The sequence below is a fragment of the Frieseomelitta varia genome, unplaced genomic scaffold (assembly GCF_011392965.1).
Source record: "Frieseomelitta varia isolate USP_RPSP 00005682 unplaced genomic scaffold, Fvar_1.2 scaffold_759, whole genome shotgun sequence".
NCBI classification, from domain to species: Eukaryota; Metazoa; Arthropoda; class Insecta; order Hymenoptera; family Apidae; genus Frieseomelitta; species Frieseomelitta varia.
The window spans coordinates 48,026-68,354 of NW_025110544.1; the positions used below are offsets into that span (position 1 = coordinate 48,026).

Genomic DNA, 20,329 nt, shown 5'->3' on the forward strand with positions numbered 1-20,329 from the left:
TAATCATTTGCAATCATCAACTGCAACAGTTTCTAATTTATTTTATTGTACTCTTAAATATTTATAAATATTGAACAATGGTATTAGAAAGTGGACAACTGGCCTGGCTGGATACGATCCAATCGTCAATCCTTTCTCAAAGAAACATTTGTCATTTGTTTCATTGCCGTAAAATGTGACAACGTTGGCTAAAGAACATATTCCATCAATATCTCAACATGGGAAGTACATACATATCACGATTTCTGCATTGAAAGACCCGCGAATCGAAATGGTTATATATGTACAATTTTGCGTGTTAGATCGCGGTATAAAATTACAGGTCAAATTGTAATTCGTCCAGACAAGCGTAATCGAGATTTTAGAAAACGTTATACAGTCTACAATTGTATATACAACAAAGAAAATTATATTATTGTGATTAAAAAATTTGTTCCTTTTTTTAATAAATTTCTTTCGATAATATAAATTGAAACATTTGGTAATGAAAATTTAAAGGAAAAGAAATTCACGATTTGTTTTCATGTTTTTTAAAACATCGGATATCGGATCGTATTTAGGACGTTATCGATACAATTTCCTGGTAATCCATTTGAACGAAATTTTAGCGAGATACGACAGTATATGTTCCATTTCTAACGATAACGTATCTTCTACTGTTCAGTTTTTTATTATTGCAATACGTTTGACATTTTTTAAATTGTTGACAAGTATAAAGTTAAAAATTTTGTCGTTACAGAATAGAAATGAAATAAAATAAAATTGCACTATACTATTGTATAAAAAACAGTCTGTTAGAAGAATCCATCATTGTTAGTAATCTTCATCTCCAATTGCGAAAACCTATAAAAAAGTTTACCTTGTTCCATTATAAACTGAATATCGTTTCTTGTCAATCAAGGAAAAGAATTTCAAGTTTATCGCCACTGCTAGATGATTCAATTATCAGTTCTCAATAAAGACTTGGCCCGTTGATTAATCAAATTAGTATCACCTACGGTTAACAGCACTTTGAAAAACCTGCGAGTTGGCTAAATTTACTTCTGCGGTTACTTCTCCCCTTCTAACTAGTACATATCCTTGCACGTAGATATGTGGTTCGCTGACTAGCATATATCACGTTTCTTAACGACTATCTTTTGCAGTCGATTATATCTTTTGTTGTCGATTATAATGGGTTCATTCGACTCCAAAGAATTCCTTGCTATCTAATGGCCTCGTAATAAATCGTAAATCATGTTCGTTACAGGAATCCGAGATCCAAATTTTCCGTCAATAATCTGAAAAATTGTTATTTCTTTATCAGTCGAATTTTGTTTTTATTTCTGATTTCGTTGAATCAATTTGATCCGTATTTTAAAAACATATGGTAATAGAAAGAAAGAGTGGAAAAATTGAGGAAATTTTGGCGTACATGAAACAAGATACTATCCCACTGTATATATTATTGATGTAGACACATTGATGACAGTTTTAAACTACTTTCAAATCTTAGCAAGTGGCCGATCATCGTCAGTATGGTGTGATCCAGCGTTGTTTACACATCTCTCAGTCGAGACGAGGAAGAAATACATACTAGAAAAGAGTCGCGGTCCCTCTCTTTAAATCAATCATTGACGATTACTGATATAAAAGAGCAATTTTCTAAAAAAAAAAAAAAAAAGTACGAAATGGTGAATTGTACAAATTACGTAGAAAGCTTTAATCATAGTTTTTTAATACTGGCTGTTTCTTTTACTTATTTATAAATTCATCGTTGTATTGTAAAGTCATGATAGTTTTTTGAGTTTTAATACAAAATTAGTTATTCTAAAGTGGATTGTGTCTCATTTGAACTTTCAGGACACGAAACAATGACGACACCGTACCGAATGTGGGGCTCCTCGGAAGACAAGACCGTTGAATTCGAATCCCTGACGAAAAACACTTTCGAAGGAGCGCTCGAGGTCATTAGGAAGAGTTTTTTCGTCTACGAGAATGTATGCAGGGGAGTAAATCTGCTCTCAGAACCAGGTGCATCAGAAGAACTGGAGGAACTTTGTTTGGAGACAGCCAAGGATGGAGTTAGTATAGTGGCCTTGAATGTGAGCAATGGAGAAGTTATTGGAGTGGCCTTTAACAAGATACAGGTAAATAAACATGAACAGAAAATCAAAATAATAATATCACACACACACACACAGCTCTCGATATTATATATGTATAATATATTTTCAGGTTCTTACCCGTCCATCAGAAAAGAGCGCTTTCGAAATATTCAGTGAAAACTGCAAGTATAAATCATCAAAAGCTCTCGTGAATTTCATCATCAATATGGATGCCAGAGTAAATTTATTCAAGCATTACAACACTGACTGTATCTTCGAAATAATGTTTCTGGCTACGTTGCCTAAGTATCAGAAACGCAGAATAGGTGAACTATTGGTATCTACGTCCATAAAAATAGCAAACGAGTTGAAAGACGGGAACAATGTAAAAATACCAATCACAATAAACGATAACAGTTTGATACGTAATCTGAGGGCACTACCTAATTTAGTGACTGCGCTGATGACATCAAACTATTCACAGAAAATTGCAGCGAAGTGTGGATTCGAAAACCTGGTGACAGTTAGCTTCGAAGAGTTCGAGTTCAACGGGAAGACTTTCAGTGAAAGGATAGGGGATGAACACGAACACTGTGTCTTAGTAGCTAAAAAACTGTTAGACTGAATCTAATTATTTAAGATACTAATTTATTATTGGATTGCGAATTTTTATGCGTTTTCATTATAGATTGTAATTTTCATTATAGATTGTAGTTTTTCTTTTATAGAAACATAAATTTGTATAAATATTCGTAGCTTATCTATTATAAAAGAATTGATGCCGATTAATTTTAGTTTTAATGATGCAAAAGAATATATATATTTTCATATAAAATTGTACCCAGTATAAAGATAATTGGATTATCGTAGTGTCATGACTGTACTCTCAGGTTATCAGGCACTGTGTTCAAAAATAATTTGCTTATCAGTGAAGACTGCCATTTAGATACATTCTGTCAGCATACGGGGCTGACAAATATTATTCAAAGTATTATCATATCTTTCTTTTTTCTGGAATAAACAATTTGTTCAATTCACTTTCGAATTATTCTTCTTTCTCTGTCAGTAATAATTATTATTTATATCATGTCCTACATAGTGCAAGAGTATTCAGTATGAAAGATAACAGTGTCTTACTTGCAGTTTTGCGATACAGATAACAAAAGCGTTTTCCCCAGTATGCATTAATTGGACGCTGAAAAATCAAGCGGTGGCTACTTATCAAGACACTGGAGCTATACCAACAATAGAGTGTAGGTCGCTTGGAATAAACTACTCGAATTTAGCTTCATTCCGCCAGCGTGCATGCTGCCGGGAACATCGTTTTTCTCTCAAATACCAGTCTATCTATCATTGAGCTATCGCTACCACTCATCTTAGCACCTGGTGTCTCTTATCTGGCTCTTTATCAGCCTGTCAAAACAGCAGGTAACAGATACAATCCGCCTACCACCTGAAATAAAATTGACAAAATAATAATCAAAAATTAAGTTAGGACAGTCCATATAAAAGTGGGAGAGGGATCCAGTTTTTGGAAATATTAGTTACGAGGGCTTTTAAAGAAGTATTCACAAAATTCTAAAATAATTCAACCATTGAAAAAAAGCTTTTCAGTCACGAATCATTTGCTTCTGAGAAATATAAATTTTCATTGTTCTTGTACTATAGAGTTCCCTATAAAATGCACAAAGATCCATAATTTAAGTATTAAAAAGCTCCAGTAAATTACTGACGGTATTTTCGATCTTCTAAGTAATGTTCCTGGACTCGGACGATGAACTGGTCTACAAACTACTCACCAGAGACAAAGTAGAAGATGCTTTGGCTCTTCAAGCTCAGACTATGAAGCAGGAGAATCTAGCAATAGGGTTAGGAATGTTTGAAGACGATGGTGCTCCAGAGGAGATGAACCTAATCTTCAAAGAAATCATCAAAGATGGTACCACATTGATAGCCGTTGACAAGAAGACGAACGAATTGGCAGCAGTGGCATTTAACAAGCTTCACGCAAGTTTTTATTCAATTCCCACAGAAGCTCAGTAGCTTCTCTTCCAACTTTCAAACAATCAAGTTTCTCCAAAGTACTTTTCACCAAACGTTTTCTATCTCTTTGAAGGCTAAACCCAAGGAAGGTGCGAAAGATGAGCTAGAAACATTCATAGAAGAGAACCTGAGGCACCGAACGTGCAGAGAACTTATCAAGTTTCTCGATGACGTGAGTGTTCCCTGGTTATTGGCTGAATTGCCTCGTTTAGATCAAGTGTCGTCCCCAATTTGTTCAGTAATTGCGTTGCTAGTATCACAGAGTCTAATTAGAGGTTTGAAAGATATAGACGTATTTCTGAACTTGATGATGATCCATTTGTTAGATTACTGAAATAAATCCGTCTCTTGAACAATTAAAGGGACCTATTGCTTGAGTAATTAAAAGGGACCACCGTATCTGTCAATGGCAAAGATGGCGTTATTAAAAGCGTTTTCTCTTCAAATTTTCTCAAAGATATCGACAAATGTAAGATTAATCCTTACTTGGTCCAAAACAACAGGTTCAGAGCAAGGTGGATGTATTCGAGAGGTACAATGTAAACGGGGCGATGGAGCTGTTTTATCTTGGCACGAATCCACGGTACCAAGGCCGTGGAATCGGCCGCCAAATAGTAGAGAAGTGTATCGAGTTCGGTCGAGGGCTCTTGAACGGTACAATCAAGAGAACATCGATCGACGGTAGCATCCTAGAGCAGCACGTGCTCCCGGAGATAATTTACTGTGTGGTCGCCTCCAACTATAGCCAACGAATCGTAGATAAATTGGGTTTCCAGGTTCTGCACGAGGCCCGATACGACGACTATAGTTTTGGTGGCAAAAAAATGTCCGAAAGGATAGGAGATGTTCATAGGACAGCCAAGTTGCAGGTTCTGAAACTTTGAACAGAATGCATTCGACTATGATAGAGTTAAGTCTACAAAAACTGTAACATTTAAAATGGCTACTAAATAAATGATACTTATACTAATTATAGTTTTTTTTTGCAAATTATACTTTCAATACTATGAATTCGAACCAGTAGAAATATTTTTTACATTCTACGTGTCTGTTCCACATTCTGTTTCAGAATAAATAAAAATATTTTATCAGAGAATTTTCCTCTTTATCACAGAGTTTCAATAATATCACATACAGTTTTAATTTTCCAATATATGCGCCTGATAAAATATTCTTCATTAAATGAAGTTAATATTGAAATAGTTTTTGCGTGAAATTCAAATCACACTATTTTAACTAGTTTTCACTGGTATCTTTCAAAAGATGCTTTTCACCGGTGAGAGGATTTTCAAGGGGGGGAAAAAAGGAAGCAGCGACGGGCAGACTCAGTAGAAGAGCTCTTCAGGTGAATATCAAGCCGACAATGAAGAGATTCTATGTTATCTCGCGAATGTTTCACAGTTGGTGCATAATTAGCTTCGTTAGTCGGTCCGTGTTTTCAGTAACTTAATTGATCTTGTTATTCGAATGAGTGGACGATGAGTGACGAGATGATGAGTTCTATACGACTTTTTTTTATATAAGTATATATATGTATGTATGTATTAACACATTTACAATCCGGTACATAATTGTTGAATATAGTGAATATATTGAGCGTAATTATGAATCCAAACATCGACCATGGACATATAAATGTTTTCCTTCTTCTTCCTATCAAATTATCCTTGATGATCCTTTTCCTTTGTAAAATTTTCTCTCTTCAATATTATCGTTTTTAATGGAGAAACGTGCTACGTGCTACATTAAACGCAATTTCAATGTTAAATTAAAATTAAAGAAATGATGAATTAAAATTAAAACGTTGGGTCTATTAAAATATTATACAAGAATGTTATACAATTTTTAAGTCGAAATCGATAAAAGCACATTTCTCCATATTTTCGCAGGGATAAATTTATATTAATTTCATTGCATTCCATCGTCGAGATTTCGAATTTTCTCTTACTTAAAAGTTCCAACTTCCTGGCTGCAAAAAGAATTCTACAATTTAATTAAAAGATCCGAGTATTTTCATCAATCAAAACTGAAATCTTCCGTACTAAAGGAAATATTAAATCTTCTAATTTTTGATTATATAACAACTTAAACTCAAAAAATTCTTCCAAAAGGAGATAAAAAAAAAAAAAAAAAATTAGTGACAAATTTCTAAATAATGAATTCGTTTGGCAAACCGGAAGTCAAAGATTCTACTGTATTACAAGCTACGATTGGAAATATCATAGTTAACGTTATATATCCACGGGGAAGACACCCAGTATAAATATATATATATATATATATATATGTATACGTATGTATGTGTGTGTATATATATATAGATTATGTGTGTATATATATACATATATACGGCACTGCTGATCGCTGGTAAATAGTAATTTTTTTTTTCTTTTGTTAAATTTCGTAAAGCGTCTATCTGAAAGAGATGCGAAATACGCGTTTCTCGTTTCGCAATGTTTAGCATGTCGCGTGCTAATAATTTATAATTTACCATTATAATCAGTATCAGAACGCACTACGATCCTCTTATAAAAATATTCAACCACAACCAACCAGATAAATGCAACAATATTTATCTATTTTTCGAGTTTGCATCAGATGCAATCGCTTTTGTTTTTCTCTTTTATGCAACAGAAGTTTGAATATCTCTCCTTCGATCGTTATAGTCAGTTTTTTTCTTTTTTTTTATTCGTTTTGCTCAACACATTCGCCATTATAACATAATACAAACATAACTCATTTTTCCAGTTACCATTACAACAATAACAGTCCAATTTTCCCTAACTTGCTAAACCTAAAATTTTTTAAAACGAAAAATGAAACGATATTACTCATACGCTGCCTAATTTCACAAAAATTACAGTAACAAATGAAACGCCGAAATGTACTAATAAATGTAAAAAATATGTTTTTCATCTAAAGTAATACTCGTAATAACAGCGAATGCATTTACGAAAGGTCAACCCTTCAGGGTCAGCATTTGATAAAAAAATAAATTACTATCAGAAAGCCAGCGTTTGGATAATCTGTACACAGAATATATTTCCTTATTTCCCAACATTTGGCAATAACAACAAGCGCAATTGAACAACGATCTTAGTATCAGATAATTAGGGGAAGGCCCGAAAGGGTTGACCAGATCATTCACAATGAAGATAGTCATCATGAACACTCGAGCCACAACGAAAATGATTCGCTAAAAAATAAATTATTCAAACTCAATACTTTGTTATTTCCCCCCCAACTTCATTTTGGATTTTTATTTTATTTCTATTTTCTTTTTCTTTTTTTTCTTTTTTGTTTTTTAATAAAGTTCGTAAGTTTTCTCTAAGCGTAACCGCTCCGATTCAGCAAGTTTCTCGTTTCCATTTGTTGAATTTACTCTTACTTGCTGAACCGGAGTTCATTGCGTTTCCTCTTTAAAAAAGTTTAGAATCATTTTCTTTGTCTGTAACTCAGTTTCGTCGATTAAGAAAGCTACAAATTGAGAACAGGCTTCCTGCTTGTGTCTTTTTCGTTAATTGTATAGCACGATTTACTTCTTAATATATATGTACGTATATATGTATGATTAAATGTTGCGTCTATAGTGTAATAATATAATAGTAATACGTTCGTTTATTGTTTCTTACGTTTTCGTTTTTCATTATTGTAGCAGCTATGACAGAACTGCAGGAAGGATGGACATAAATGGTGATCATCCGTGGTTATCAGAAAATAGTTTTAGAGAAAATTATATTACCAAAAACGCAGTGATAAATTTCTAAGAGATAACTGGGAATAACAGTCTTTATTAAATAAAGTATAAAATATAAAGTACCCTAAAACTAAAAAAATAAACTATTGTAGATCACTTATGATTATACGTAGATCATCTGTGATTCAAAGATACCAATTGAAATCTAATCATACTATTCAGTATTTTATTCCCATTCAGTTACACCAACATGAACATTTTAATGAGATACTAATAGAATCAATGACATCAGAGACCATGTAAACTCCATGCTTCCTATAGTCCTAATACAATTACACTTGGAACGCTTATTATTGGTGTAAAAAAGTCATATGGACGTATATAGCTTCTGCAATAGAATATGATTGACATATTTCCAACAACGAATATTCCTCTTTCTCTTACATATCTACCGTCTCAACATCTGCCAACAACGAAACTACACTTAATTCGCAATACTTGCCTATGTGTATCTCTCACTATCTTCAGTACGGGTCTAATAAATGCTTATCAACTATCGATTTATACGAGTCGTTACAGTCGCTACAAGACTAGAAACTTGGTTTCTCATATATTTTGGCACGAATTTTATAATTCTCCTCTGAGCCACTTCCGAATACATCATCTTGTCTTTTTGATTTCGTGCGGACAGCGGTTTTTGATCAGTTTTTGGGACTGTGTGGACCAGTCCAGGGAGAAGGAGGAGCGGGATTGACAGTAATGGAGAAACGACTCACCCTAGTTCATCTAAGATCAAACACAGTGCATATTAAATAGCTGAATACTAAATACATAGAAAAACAAGATTCCCTTATGAAAGCTTAAAGTTAATAAAAGCCACCATAAGTAGACTTTGTGAAAAGTTTAAAAGTGCAAGAATTAATAGAATATATGTTACATGGAACATAATGATGTCTTTGCTCATATTTATAAAAGTAAGAATTTGCCACAAGACTTTGTTAACTAAGTACATGCAGAGTTGTCGGTTGGAAATATTTCTAAAATAATTGTTTGAGTTGCAGAACACATCTGTATAAATTACAAGTTCAAAATATACATAGATATATCTCCAAATATATAATGATTGACAAAAGAAAGTTTAGAATTAATAATTATGTATATGAATACTAGTGACTAGATGTTTCTTACCATGCTACTACAACGCTATTCTCATTCATTAGAATAATCAAGTACAATTGTACTATAGTTTTTTTAGTATTTATGGGAAATTTAAACAATGATGCATATAATGTGCAAAAAATATTGTTATAATATCAGTAAATGAAACAAAACTCTAATTATGTTTTGTTTTGTTTCGTAAAGTTAGTCTTTTCTAACTTAACTTTTAAACTTTCTTTTGTTCATCATTACACATCTGATGAAAATAAAAAATTTTAAATAATTATTCGGTACTTTAAATAAATAAATTCGGTACTTAATTTAATTTAAAATAATGGATCTATCTGATCTTTAGAAACACTCTACACACAGAATAGTAGTGGATAGTATGTGCAGTACAAAATTACCAACGCAGCAATAATCGAGGTAAATAATCAAAGTTGTTAAGAGCGTAGACAGAATTGTCTAAGCGAATGAATTTTGTAAAAATATAAAAAAGAATTCATAACAAATCGCGTAGATTAGTTACGAAGTGATTAAAAAGTCTGTCGAGCAGAAACTCGTCCCAGGCAAGTTTCTTCGACTAGTTCGAATTTGTTCGTGCGTTATTCACGTAGAATCGTGCTTCCACACATTCGCGTTTATACTCTATTTTTAATACTGAGAAATCAACACGTTCAACATTTTTTCTTCTTTCGTCTTTGGCAACTTATCTAGATACTCGTGTGTGCCTGAAGCGGAAATGGAGAATCACAGAATCGCGGGAAACCGGGAATTGCTTTGCTATCGGACATAATGCGTAAAATGTAATGTTCCAATAAATTTTTTGAAATCGAAATCCTGTAAATTTTTCTATCCAAAAGTGCGTAAGCTTGAAGACTTAACCGCGCCATTTTCTCTTCTTGTACATCCATTAAACTTGTGCTTATCCGTCAAATGGCTATAGTCCGAATACGGAGTTTTAGGAACATTTTAGAATCCATGTTTGCTTAAAATTTTTAAAATTTGCTTCAGAAATCTGTAAGTACGGAGACCGAACTTCTCCATTCTTCAATAGTTCTGCAATAATTCTGCAGAGACGTTAGATTTCCATTTTTAGTTGCTAAATCCGTGAAGTATGGCAACCGATAGCAGAGAAACCTAACATCTAAGCATGTCCGTCACGACAATATGCAACTTTCAATCCAGTGCACGCTAATTATACTTTATCGTTTTTATAAAATATTTTCTGTATTACTGTTTCTTCCTTCCTGACACATTCACTCACACATACATTCTCAACACGTGTAATTCGAACGTTCTCTGTTTTCGAAAATATTAAATACTCTCGTTATCAAAATAAAATATAAATTGGCAATAACGTTGTGTAGCTAGACGGATGTTCTCGCTAGCAAATTACATAGGAAACATTGATCGCTTCTCTCCTTCCTCCTCCTCTCGCTTTCTCTTTCAGTTTTGTAGTTTCTTTTCTATTTCGTGTACGTGAGACAATCGATATTATCATTTTCCTCCACGTTACCTCTTTTATCACAACTATGTATAGAATGCTTTACTCCAGCTCTGGAAAGGGCGTTCCTTCGACTAGAGGCAGCAAAAATCAGTTTTCAGCATCAACAGTACTTGTGGGTCTCTGTATTTAGCTTACTGAAATTGGTACGGCACAATTCTGTTCCAAAATTGAATATGGTTTGAAGGTATTTAATAGATTGCTACTTCTAGTCGATTCCAGAGCTCTCGTTACACGTGTTCTTGTATATGCTTCTCTCCGTGTATCTTCTTTTTTTTTCTTTTTATCCCTACGTTTTTTAATTTCTATAAAATATTGACGTTAGATTTCTTTTTTTTTTTTGTTATACGTTTAAACAAAAATTTGTAGAACAATTGTTATGGATCTTTTATGCTGTAGATGTTAAGTACAAAGACTCCAGTTAGTTTCCTGAAAGATGTTCATCTTTGAGAAGGTTCACATTGTACGTCTGGTGATTGCATAGTCAAGTAGCAGGGCTGAGTGTCGCGGAAGTGCGATCTGATGAGGAGACCCAGGCCTAGAAGGACCACGGGAAGACCTAGTAGTGCGCAGATCAGTTCTCCCGTTACTCCGGGGGACCATGTAATGAAACCTGTTTAAATACTTCAATTGAGAATTCTGAAGCAAGTCTAGATTTCTGAAGTGCAAGTAGAGCTGAGTGCAAGGTAACAAGCCGTCTAAGTGTTAGGATAGATTTTGACTTGGATCTAGATTATAGATGAAATGAATTTTAGAGAAATAATGTGTTAACAAATTAGAATTTTAGAAAGAATGATTAATAATTCGTTTAAATCGAGAAAAAAGGAAAGAAGATCCGAATTTGATTTATAAATTACGCGAAATATTGGATCCTCTATAATTTCAGACTTCAAAATAGATAGTAATTTTCTAATGATCATTTAGGTTTCTCTTATTTAGGTTTTTCTCATAACTGTTAACTATTAAAATTTAAAGGTTTAAAACTTTGTTGACTCACCACCGTGAATGTCCATTTTGTAAATGCTCCACCAGATTCCGGACAACGGAAGAGACACAGTGGCGGCAGCAACGGTGAAGACAGCGCTCTCACTTATAGACAGGAAGTTCAACACAGAGATCGCAAAGGTACTGTATGCTATCAAGAAGATCCAGCCATGAGTAGAAATATTTGAGCAGTTTTCGGTGTTCTTGAAGTGACATGTGAGCCCGTGCTCTATTGTACGGTATAGTTCCACTGGAGACAAACCCTGAACAGACAAAGAATCACATTGACCTATATGGTAGAATTCCATTTATTGAGACGAGTCTTGTCTATAGAATTCAGTTATTAATTGACAGAATCATACTCATTTTATTAGTTTTTTTTTGCAAATAAAACGCTCAAATTCCCAATACAACTTGATAAATGAAGTTCCACTTTTATTATATAAATTGGTATAAATTTTATTATATAAATTGCTTACTCTGCCTATTCCTGGCAACGTGTCGATCCAGGACATGGATAAAATGGCAAAGAAAGCGATTAAGTGAATGTAGAAGAGAGTTTCAAGGATTGGAGGTTTTGGAATATGTTTTGGTTTTATGGTCGGATCAGGATCTGTCACGTGGAGTAGTCTGCCTCCTTCTTCCTCAGAACCTCGTCGACGGATGTCTCGCGAAGACACCAATCTCGACACCGTGTAGAGAAAAGAGTTCTGTTGGCTCGCCATTATTTGACACATGTTTTGTTGCTGGAACATAAGAAAATTTGTCTCCTTTCTAGAATTGGTATGACAAAAAAATATTAAATACCTTGATAAAATCTTTTTATTTATATATATTTATATTTTAATGACGACCATCAAGTCAATTTTCATTTTTTATTATTACTAACATTATTACTAATTACTTTAAACAGTATACACAGAAACGAAAATCACCGTATAAAAGAATAATGGAAACTCTGTACAGAATATTTTCATGAAAAATTCACACGGTATTCAAAGATTTCATTATACACGCGGCTCAACGCACAAGTAACACGGTACAAAGCATTCTTCCGGATTAATTATTCAGCTCTCACCTCAGTGGTATAATGGCCTTCTAGCAGAGTGAAGAACATAGCGAAAGCAGCCAGGGAACCGACATAAACGAACGTCCAAATAGCCTTCACGCCCCAAGATCCTCTCACATGAGCCGAAACATCTCGCCCTCTGCATCGAAACTCGTCACACAGGCCATAGTCCACGCTTATGAAGAGACCAACAATTATCGTAGTGCTGGAGAAGATCCTCTGCAAGCTCATCACTGTAGCAAACACGGTTATTTCTCATTTGATTCCTTTCTCTTTTTTTTGTTACAAGAGAGTGACGAAAATTAGGAAGCTCACTTTTACGACAGAAGAAGAAATAGTAGACCAGAGAAAAGACCAAAGTGATGCCTTTTATGGGATCCTGCAAGTGACATAGGACTCTGTCCCGGTCCAAGGAGAGAGTGATTACTATTCCAGACAGAGCATAAATAAGACTGATCTTGAGCAGAGCACAACGAGGGATCTTGATCCGCATGCTGTTCGGGATCAGGGCTGGTGGTGGAGACACTCTTCCCGCGACGAAGCATATTACGCCCAGAATGAAGGCAGAGCAGAAGGCAGTGAAGAGAAGTCCTGAATAGGGGAAGAAGACAAGTCTGAATTAGAACAGGCATTGACTAATACCTCAGTACTCAGTATTGTACTATTTTTTTTGTAAATTCATTGAATGTCTCAATAATTGGCAAGATGAAAGAGTGATGAATGACCAACAGTACAAACAAATTCCTACTTTTAATAAATACACGAAACGTGTAATTTGAAAAAAACGAACATGCTGAAACAACAGAGGGGAGAAAATCGCCCACGAGGAGGGAGCTAGAATTAGCATTATCCAGTCGTTTGCTAGATACCTGTGTAAGCGTTGGACACGTAGCTGACGCTCTCGAGATAAAGGGGATAGGTGATAATCAAACAGGTAATGGACACGACGACGGTCAGAAGGTTGGCGATGAAGCTGAATTTTTGCCAGGTCGCCCTATCCGTATCGAACAGCTTATCGGTGGCCTGATAAGCGACATATGGCGAGTCCTCGGTGTCGGTGTACTCCTCGATCTCCACGTCGCTTCCTGTACACCGAAGCTCCTCCTGTTCCTCATCGTCGACCATCGTCGAGACGCAACCTGCCAGGCCTGCCAGTTTTGCGGTTTATTTTCTTCACCTATTTTGGAAAATACAGTTGAAAAATATCATTATTAGCATTATTATATATAGTCCTACCAGTTGGTAGGATCATATGTTGGTCACTCTTTACTGATTATTTATTTTAAGAGCAGAGTAACACAGAATTATAGGCAAGTTAGCCTGTAATACCTCTATATCACTACCAGAAGAAAAATCACGACGTGGAATTGGCAATTTCGAGGAATGTGTTTCTTAAAATCTTGATACACATTAAGCAACGGTTTTTCTTTTTCTGCACGCACACAGTATAGTATAGCGGCTCACGCGAAACGATCCAGTCGAGAGTTCAGGTCGATTTGTTTTTTATCCTTCAGCCCTTGCTGCTACGGTGCACGATAAACGAGCACGTTGCATGCACGCGCAGGGTTCTACCTATGCGCACTTTTCATCGTGCGGAGATTAGATAACCAGCCTCTCCCTTTCCACCCGTTATCGGTTCACCAGAATCGGCGAATTTCGTGTCCGGCTCTCACCTACGCGGAAATCTTTGCGCGAACAGAGGCGTTGGTTGGAAAGTAACGAGCCTGGGCAATTTAAATTCCTTCTTTCTTCAACCGGCGACAAACGCCAGAAGAATTCAAACTCGTGGAACGAAAAAAATGAAGAACACAAGGGGGTTTTTCACGCAGAGTAGATTTTTGGAAAATTAATTATTAATTTAAATATTTTATTTTAAATGTATTAATTACTAATTTTTGAAATATTAAATATTTCCAGTTGCCCATTTTTATATTCTGTCAATTGGTATATCTATACCAATATTTTATTTTTCTAATAACCGACGTATTTTCTACTTCTACGTGACAGTGTTTTGATCTACAATATTAAGATAACAACCGAGAACTCGTGTTTGTTTGAAAAAAGAAAAAAAAAAGGTATTAAATTTCTGTGAAAAATGACAAATTTTCTAGCAGTTCTCGCGTAATTTTTTCGTTCGATAAAAAATATCAAAATTGTCAGATTAACGAAAAGAAGGACTGAGAATTGGACCGAGTGAAACTTCAAGACGAGTATCAAATTGACTTTAATCTTCGGCTCGAAGTTTAATAAAACACGGTAAATGAATTTTAGAGAGCGGAGATGTGCCTTTTCTTCTATTAAAGAATATATTTGCATTTGCTGTTTTTTCCGTGCGTTTCGGAGAAGCGTTGGTAAAACTTTTGGAATTAATGAAAGCCCTCCCCCGGAGGGGATGATTATTTATTTCAGAAAATATTTAATTGCACGTTTCTGTGTATGTGTGCAAGCGTCCGAATTTAATTAAAACTGATATATCTAGATCGATTAGGTCAAAAGAGTTTCTGCAATTAAGAACGTAAATAAAGTGTGTCGTTTTCAATTTAGAAAACGTTACATTTACGCGAAAGCTTTTATTACACATACACCACTCGCTGAAAGCACGTTCTGTGTATGAAATGCAATTTATTTCCTCGACTAGAGTATTTCACTGGTACTTTCTTTTATTAACACAATTTTTGTAATTTTCAATAATGTTTTGTTACGGCAATAACGAAATATTAAATCGACAAGTGTGAGATACAAACGCGGGAAAGACGTGTTCATACTTTTGGTCGGTGTTGTATGTAAAAAAATTCTGTTGCCTCTGTTTCTGTGAAAGCCCCGGTTTTTAAAGGTTTTCAGAGTGGATGAATTTCATTAAAAAATCTGTTGTAGCTCGTGCAATTTCGCAATTTCTGTCGCGAGTAATTGGAACACTTATCGCTGGTCAAAAAATAATGTTTTTCTTTCATCTAAAAGGGATGAAAAAAAGAAGAAGAAAAAAAAAGAACGAAAATAACAATGAGCAAGACATTTATAATTATTCAAGCGATTTTTTTTTATAAATATCTATAAATTTTTGTGAACAGCTGTTAATCGATTTGGTAACATTTAAATAATTTTCAATAATGTAGCGTTTAAATCTACCGAGAGAAAAATTATTAAACTCAGTTTGAATAATGTTCAACTTAGGTCCAAGAGTGCAAATAATCTTCAACTTTGTACCTAGTAATTTTACAGACACATTATTAGTACGTTTTACAATACCACTTTCCCCGGTTTGATGATATTTCAATTAATGTTTAATTCAATTTCACTGGCATCGACACTTTTCTGCTACACAAGTGTGAACAAAAATTTCGCCGACATCAACAAAGCATAATAATAATAGAAACTGATTAATTTCGCTCTGGCGGAAATCAGAGTCCCCCCCGGGATCGCGTGATCAAACAAACCGTGAAATCCTTTGGGAAATAGATTCCTTTTGCCATTCGACCGGCAGATATGACAAAGCAAATTCCGTTCCGCAATGATGCAGTTAACAGTTCGATACTTGTCGGCATGAAAATAATATCAGTATCAGCGATAAACGCGAGGGCCATTTCCACGAGTTGCGTATCTTACTCACTGCAATCGACAGAAGTACCTACACATTGGCGAATTATTTTTGCAAATACTCGAATAACTGAAGGGGTTGACCAACAATTGAAATATGAAAACTTATATCAGTGAAATTCGGACACGGGTAAAAGAAGAAGTTTAAGATTCGTGTCCGAATGTGTGAGATTTCTACGAATTAAGATTATTATCAAGTAGCTATTGATCTACCTTAATTGGCTAAATAAATTTGATGGACAGTGAAAAATGTCCCGAGACTTTTAGACGAGAGTGTACGCAGCGAATATACACGTATGTGTGCTATGTTTTTCCCTGGAAAGCGCAGCGAACAAGCACGGAATAACTGAAGGAAAAAATTCGTGTGTAAGCGTATTCCAAATCGGGCCAGCGGCGAATGCACATAAGCCTCGCGTGCACGCGTTCGACGATATAATAGATAAAAGTTAATCGATCTCTCGTGAAAAGCGATCGCCGTTAAAAAGCCACTCGGGCTGGCCGTGCTGAGAAATCCAGGCTAAAAACAGAGACAGCACGAAATCGTGTTCGTTCGTGTATATATATATATATATATATATACACACACAAATATTAGTATATTACTTTACATATATATATATAAATTAATATATAATATTACTTAATATATATAATATAAATAATATAAATATAATATAATATAAATAATATATATAATATTTAAATTAATGTATAATATTACTTAATATATATAATATAAATATATATAATATATAATATTACTATGTATATAATACGTATTTTCCAACATTTACATTGCACAACTCTTCAACAATATTTTACTATAACACAATGCATAATTATACAATTTATATAAAAGTCTAATGGAAAAATCTCTGATGCACGCGCCCGAAAAATAAATTGTTCTGCTTGCAACTGAATATATCACATGTGTACAAAATTTTCAAATTATGAAATTTAAACTTAACCCAGTGTTTCTTACGTTTGTATTATTGCATGACTTTCATGAAACGTAACACACTGCGTGACACATCAACATCCAATCTCTCATTTCTCATCGGTTTCTGTTTTTTCAAGAAAGAAATAGCCGAGATACGGTTAAACGTTGTGAAATAGTGGCACAGAGTGGCAAATGGTAGGAAAAAAAGGCGACATTTAAGGACGGAACAAAAGAATCTAATTACTGGCAACTTAACTCGTCACAAGTGGCCCGAGACAGAGCCGTAACTCGTGCCTCTGAAAACAATAGGATAAAGCGCGACTGGACCAAGCTTTCTTCCAGAGTTTAACCTATTTTTTCTTGTTTCGCCGCTGAAACACGACACAACAGGAGCAAAACCATTCAATAAACTTAAAAAAATAATATTATACTTTGAGACTTTTTCCTAAAATGTTTTCCACTTAACAATCGCTTAGTCGATAACGCAGTTCGTCAAACAATTTCCCTCTATTTTCTAAGTTTGTCAAACATCTACTTTTTTTTAACAACAAAAGCGAAGAACTAAAATTTATAATATATATTTATTTAAATTTAATATTTCTCATTGTAATATAGTAATATGATTTACTTACATTACTTCAATTACATTATAATATAGTAATATAGTAATATATTCATTTTTCAGTGAAATATTTTTAATAGCTTCGTCTAATTAAAAGAACACGAATGCATAACGACTGGTATTTAATCAGGCTCGCTGAAGTTTAATTAGATATCATTCTTTTTTTTTCACGGGGCGGGAAAATGAAAAACGAGAGATTTCAAAATCAAGACTCGATCGGTAAAATAGACGTTGATGTTTCGAATTAACAAACATTAGGCAACGGAAGTGCGAATCACAGAGATTCTCTCTCTCTCTCTCTCTCTCTCTTTCACCGGAATGAGACACTTTAGAGAGAACATCAAGTGTACTCGAGGGATTATATCTAGGTGTATCCTTGTCCAGTGCCAAGATCGAGAAACTTTTCCGTAATGCAGGAAGAAACTTCTGTCCGAACCTTCACACAATTTACACAACTTTCCTGCCACCAAACAAACTGCCGTACAAACCGTTATCTCGCCCCTCTTCCTTTCTTCTTTTACTTTTTTTTTCTTCTTTCTAGATTCATATTGAAATTTATTGGGAAATAAATTGGAACGAAATTTTCAATCAACAAATCTATCGAAAAATATTGGGAAATATATAAATGGGATATTAATTCGCAAATTTATCGAAAGGCAAATGGACCGAAATTTTAATTTATCGAGAGGTAATTTCAATACATCCGGAAAAATACGTTCGAGGAAAGATTAATAAAAAAAAATATTCGAATTTATTTAACATTGAAATTTATTTTACTCGCCGACCAATTGGAAATTGTTATTGCCTAATCGTTTATTGTATCTCTAGGTAAAGACGCGTCGGAATGCGTGTGTTTGCAATTAATATTTGTTCATTCATATAAAATCAATGATACTTGTTTATTTAAAAACTTCAGCGAGTGAAAAAAACTCGAACGCAAAAACGTAATATAAACCAGTGTTCGACTTTCGAAAGTGGACAGACGACAGAGACGATTCGAGTACTTTAATTACACGGTTATTTCCTGCGAACAGTCGCGCAGCTCGAGACGACAAAGAATGCCAATAAGCTGCACGTCCATGGCCAATATCCGATATACAAACTGCCGCCGCGTCTAACCTAACAACATAATTTCGATAAGAGATCGAAAAACCGATAAACCCAGAGAGCCACACGGCGTGGCACTGTTCCGCCGCTGTAATAAAACACGAGCCAGTTTCTCATCGCCTGTCAGATACTACACGCTCAAAAATCTCAACGAAATCTCGTTCGAGGCTATAGGTTAGAATTCTTCGTAGTATTTCGTCGTAGTACAGGGAGTTGCCAATCTGATCGCGATGGCGATGAGGCGTAAAGGAGAAAAAGAAGTTTCACGAGATAATGGCTTGTCAACGAACCCTATATATGCTATACTCGCTACTGCGACTTACCCTCGAAACCTAACCTGACACCGCCCAGTGTCACACACTCGCTGAAACCGCTTCGAATCCTCCGGGGGGCTGTCCTGTTCCTGTGGACGCCGTATCTCCACGCCAAGGATTCACATCCGCGAAACGACGGTGAACTTAGGTGAACACGACGACGATGGGTTTCACAAGTGCCGCGAACCGCACGAAAATCCAGAAAATACCACGACTTCGTCCCATCGTGAGACGAGAACTGACTTCGATGCGGGCTCCGTTCGCTGGCGCGCAGTACTGTCGCTAGGCGCCCGGAAACCACCGCCCTCTGTATCCAAAAAGATCGTCGTCCACGATTTTGTTTCAATTCAAATTCTGGCCTTTCCACGTGACGCGTTGAAAATTTAATACTGTTCGACTCCTTCGAAATTCGGCTTCTTATCGAAGATGAAATTCCATGCTTTATATCTCGGATTTTCGGTATTTCGCCACTAGATTACCAGGATATCCAATAGACTGTAGTATAACAGACAGAACATAAAAATAGTACAAGAAATAATGAATATAAAACATAATAATAAATATAAAAAGTTTTTAATACGTCAGATATCTGTCCTGTGTTTCACGAGATTGGAGGATTATTTCGCATTATCTTTTATCTGTGAAAAAATAAGTATGCATATGTTTAAATTACTTGATAATGACTATTAATGGGATTAAAAATCTGAAATTTCTGACAAAAATCCGACGTTCGTTACTTCTTTTTTCATCGAGATATATTATTCGACATTTTCATAGTTGCAGAACAGAAGTTTATAAACTGCGTTCATTTTCCACTGGTGTTATATATAAGATTTATATTAAACAAACACAAATTTCTCTCTTCCAACCTCATTAAATATTGAAATTTGTTGAAAGTAGCTCCCATTTTACTGTATATGTAAAACTTCGTGGTAACGTCCGTGTTCTCAAATATTTAAACATTCAGGTGTACAATGGTTCACCATGGGAGAGAACGTTCCTGGAACCGCGCACGCGCAGTGATTGTAATTGTAACTCGGGGGATGTGTGTTTTCGCTCTCTGTCGAATTAATCGTGAAAATTACGAATAGCGTATGAATTGTTAACCGGAGCTTGACGAATGTCGTCAAAAAAATCCGTAGTTTGGCTATTTCTTTTGTTACCAGGTACCATTTTTCATATGCGTCTCAACGTCGTCAAAAAACGA

General features: G+C 35.0%; 3 protein-coding genes across 6 annotated transcripts; 2 read left to right on the forward strand and 1 right to left on the reverse strand.

The window, feature by feature from the left end:
• Positions 1–243: 243 nt before the first annotated feature.
• On the forward strand, positions 244–3,124 carry LOC122535732. 2 transcript variants are annotated; one of them, XM_043667514.1, is made up of 4 exons: positions 244–417; positions 1,843–2,129; positions 2,218–2,783; positions 2,861–3,124. In XM_043667514.1, the coding sequence occupies exons 2-3, from the start codon at positions 1,854–1,856 to the stop codon at positions 2,710–2,712; spliced, it is 771 nt and encodes a 256-aa protein (XP_043523449.1). In that variant the 5' UTR covers positions 244–417; positions 1,843–1,853; the 3' UTR covers positions 2,713–2,783; positions 2,861–3,124. The 2 variants fall into 2 exon arrangements, with proteins under 2 accessions (XP_043523449.1, XP_043523450.1); XM_043667515.1 differs by lacking the exon at positions 244–417 and adding an exon at positions 1,540–1,558 and having other exon boundaries at positions 1,839–2,129.
• A 131-nt stretch (positions 3,125–3,255) lies between these two features.
• Positions 3,256–5,098, forward strand: LOC122535735. Of its 2 annotated transcripts, XM_043667518.1 has the most exons (4): positions 3,256–3,515; positions 3,841–4,094; positions 4,204–4,302; positions 4,634–5,098. In XM_043667518.1, exons 2-4 carry the CDS (start codon positions 3,843–3,845, stop codon positions 5,012–5,014), a joined length of 732 nt encoding a protein of 243 aa, XP_043523453.1. In that variant the 5' UTR covers positions 3,256–3,515; positions 3,841–3,842; the 3' UTR covers positions 5,015–5,098. The 2 variants fall into 2 exon arrangements, with proteins under 2 accessions (XP_043523453.1, XP_043523454.1); XM_043667519.1 differs by lacking the exon at positions 3,256–3,515 and having other exon boundaries at positions 3,608–4,094.
• Positions 5,099–5,628: 530 nt separating this feature from the next.
• On the reverse strand, positions 5,629–19,407 carry LOC122535730. Of its 2 annotated transcripts, none has more exons than XM_043667510.1 (7): positions 19,133–19,407; positions 13,415–13,727; positions 12,861–13,136; positions 12,555–12,778; positions 11,956–12,222; positions 11,490–11,739; positions 5,629–11,105 (listed from the first exon to the last, which is right to left on the reverse strand). In XM_043667510.1, exons 2-7 carry the CDS (start codon positions 13,668–13,670, stop codon positions 10,933–10,935), a joined length of 1,446 nt encoding a protein of 481 aa, XP_043523445.1. In that variant the 5' UTR covers positions 13,671–13,727; positions 19,133–19,407; the 3' UTR covers positions 5,629–10,932. The 2 variants fall into 2 exon arrangements, with proteins under 2 accessions (XP_043523445.1, XP_043523444.1); XM_043667509.1 differs by having other exon boundaries at positions 13,415–13,722; positions 19,132–19,407.
• Between the last annotated feature and the right edge of the window lie 922 nt (positions 19,408–20,329).

Bases quoted from the DNA above. Each gene is read 5' to 3' on its own strand.
- LOC122535732 (XM_043667514.1), top strand. From the start codon at position 1,854: ATGACGACACCGTACCGAATGTGGGGCTCCTCGGAAGACAAGACCGTT. The intron at 2,130-2,217 runs GTAAATAAACAT...ATATATTTTCAG, and splicing joins TGGCCTTTAACAAGATACAG to GTTCTTACCCGTCCATCAGA.
- LOC122535735 (XM_043667518.1), top strand. From the start codon at position 3,843: ATGTTCCTGGACTCGGACGATGAACTGGTCTACAAACTACTCACCAGA. The intron at 4,095-4,203 runs GCAAGTTTTTAT...ATCTCTTTGAAG, and splicing joins TGGCATTTAACAAGCTTCAC to GCTAAACCCAAGGAAGGTGC. The intron at 4,303-4,633 runs GTGAGTGTTCCC...CCAAAACAACAG, and splicing joins TTATCAAGTTTCTCGATGAC to GTTCAGAGCAAGGTGGATGT.
- LOC122535730 (XM_043667510.1), bottom strand. From the start codon at position 13,670: ATGGTCGACGATGAGGAACAGGAGGAGCTTCGGTGTACAGGAAGCGAC. The intron at 13,137-13,414 runs GTATCTAGCAAA...TCCCCTATTCAG, and splicing joins CGTGTCCAACGCTTACACAG to GACTTCTCTTCACTGCCTTC. The intron at 12,779-12,860 runs GTGAGCTTCCTA...TGTTTGCTACAG, and splicing joins TTTCTTCTTCTGTCGTAAAA to TGATGAGCTTGCAGAGGATC.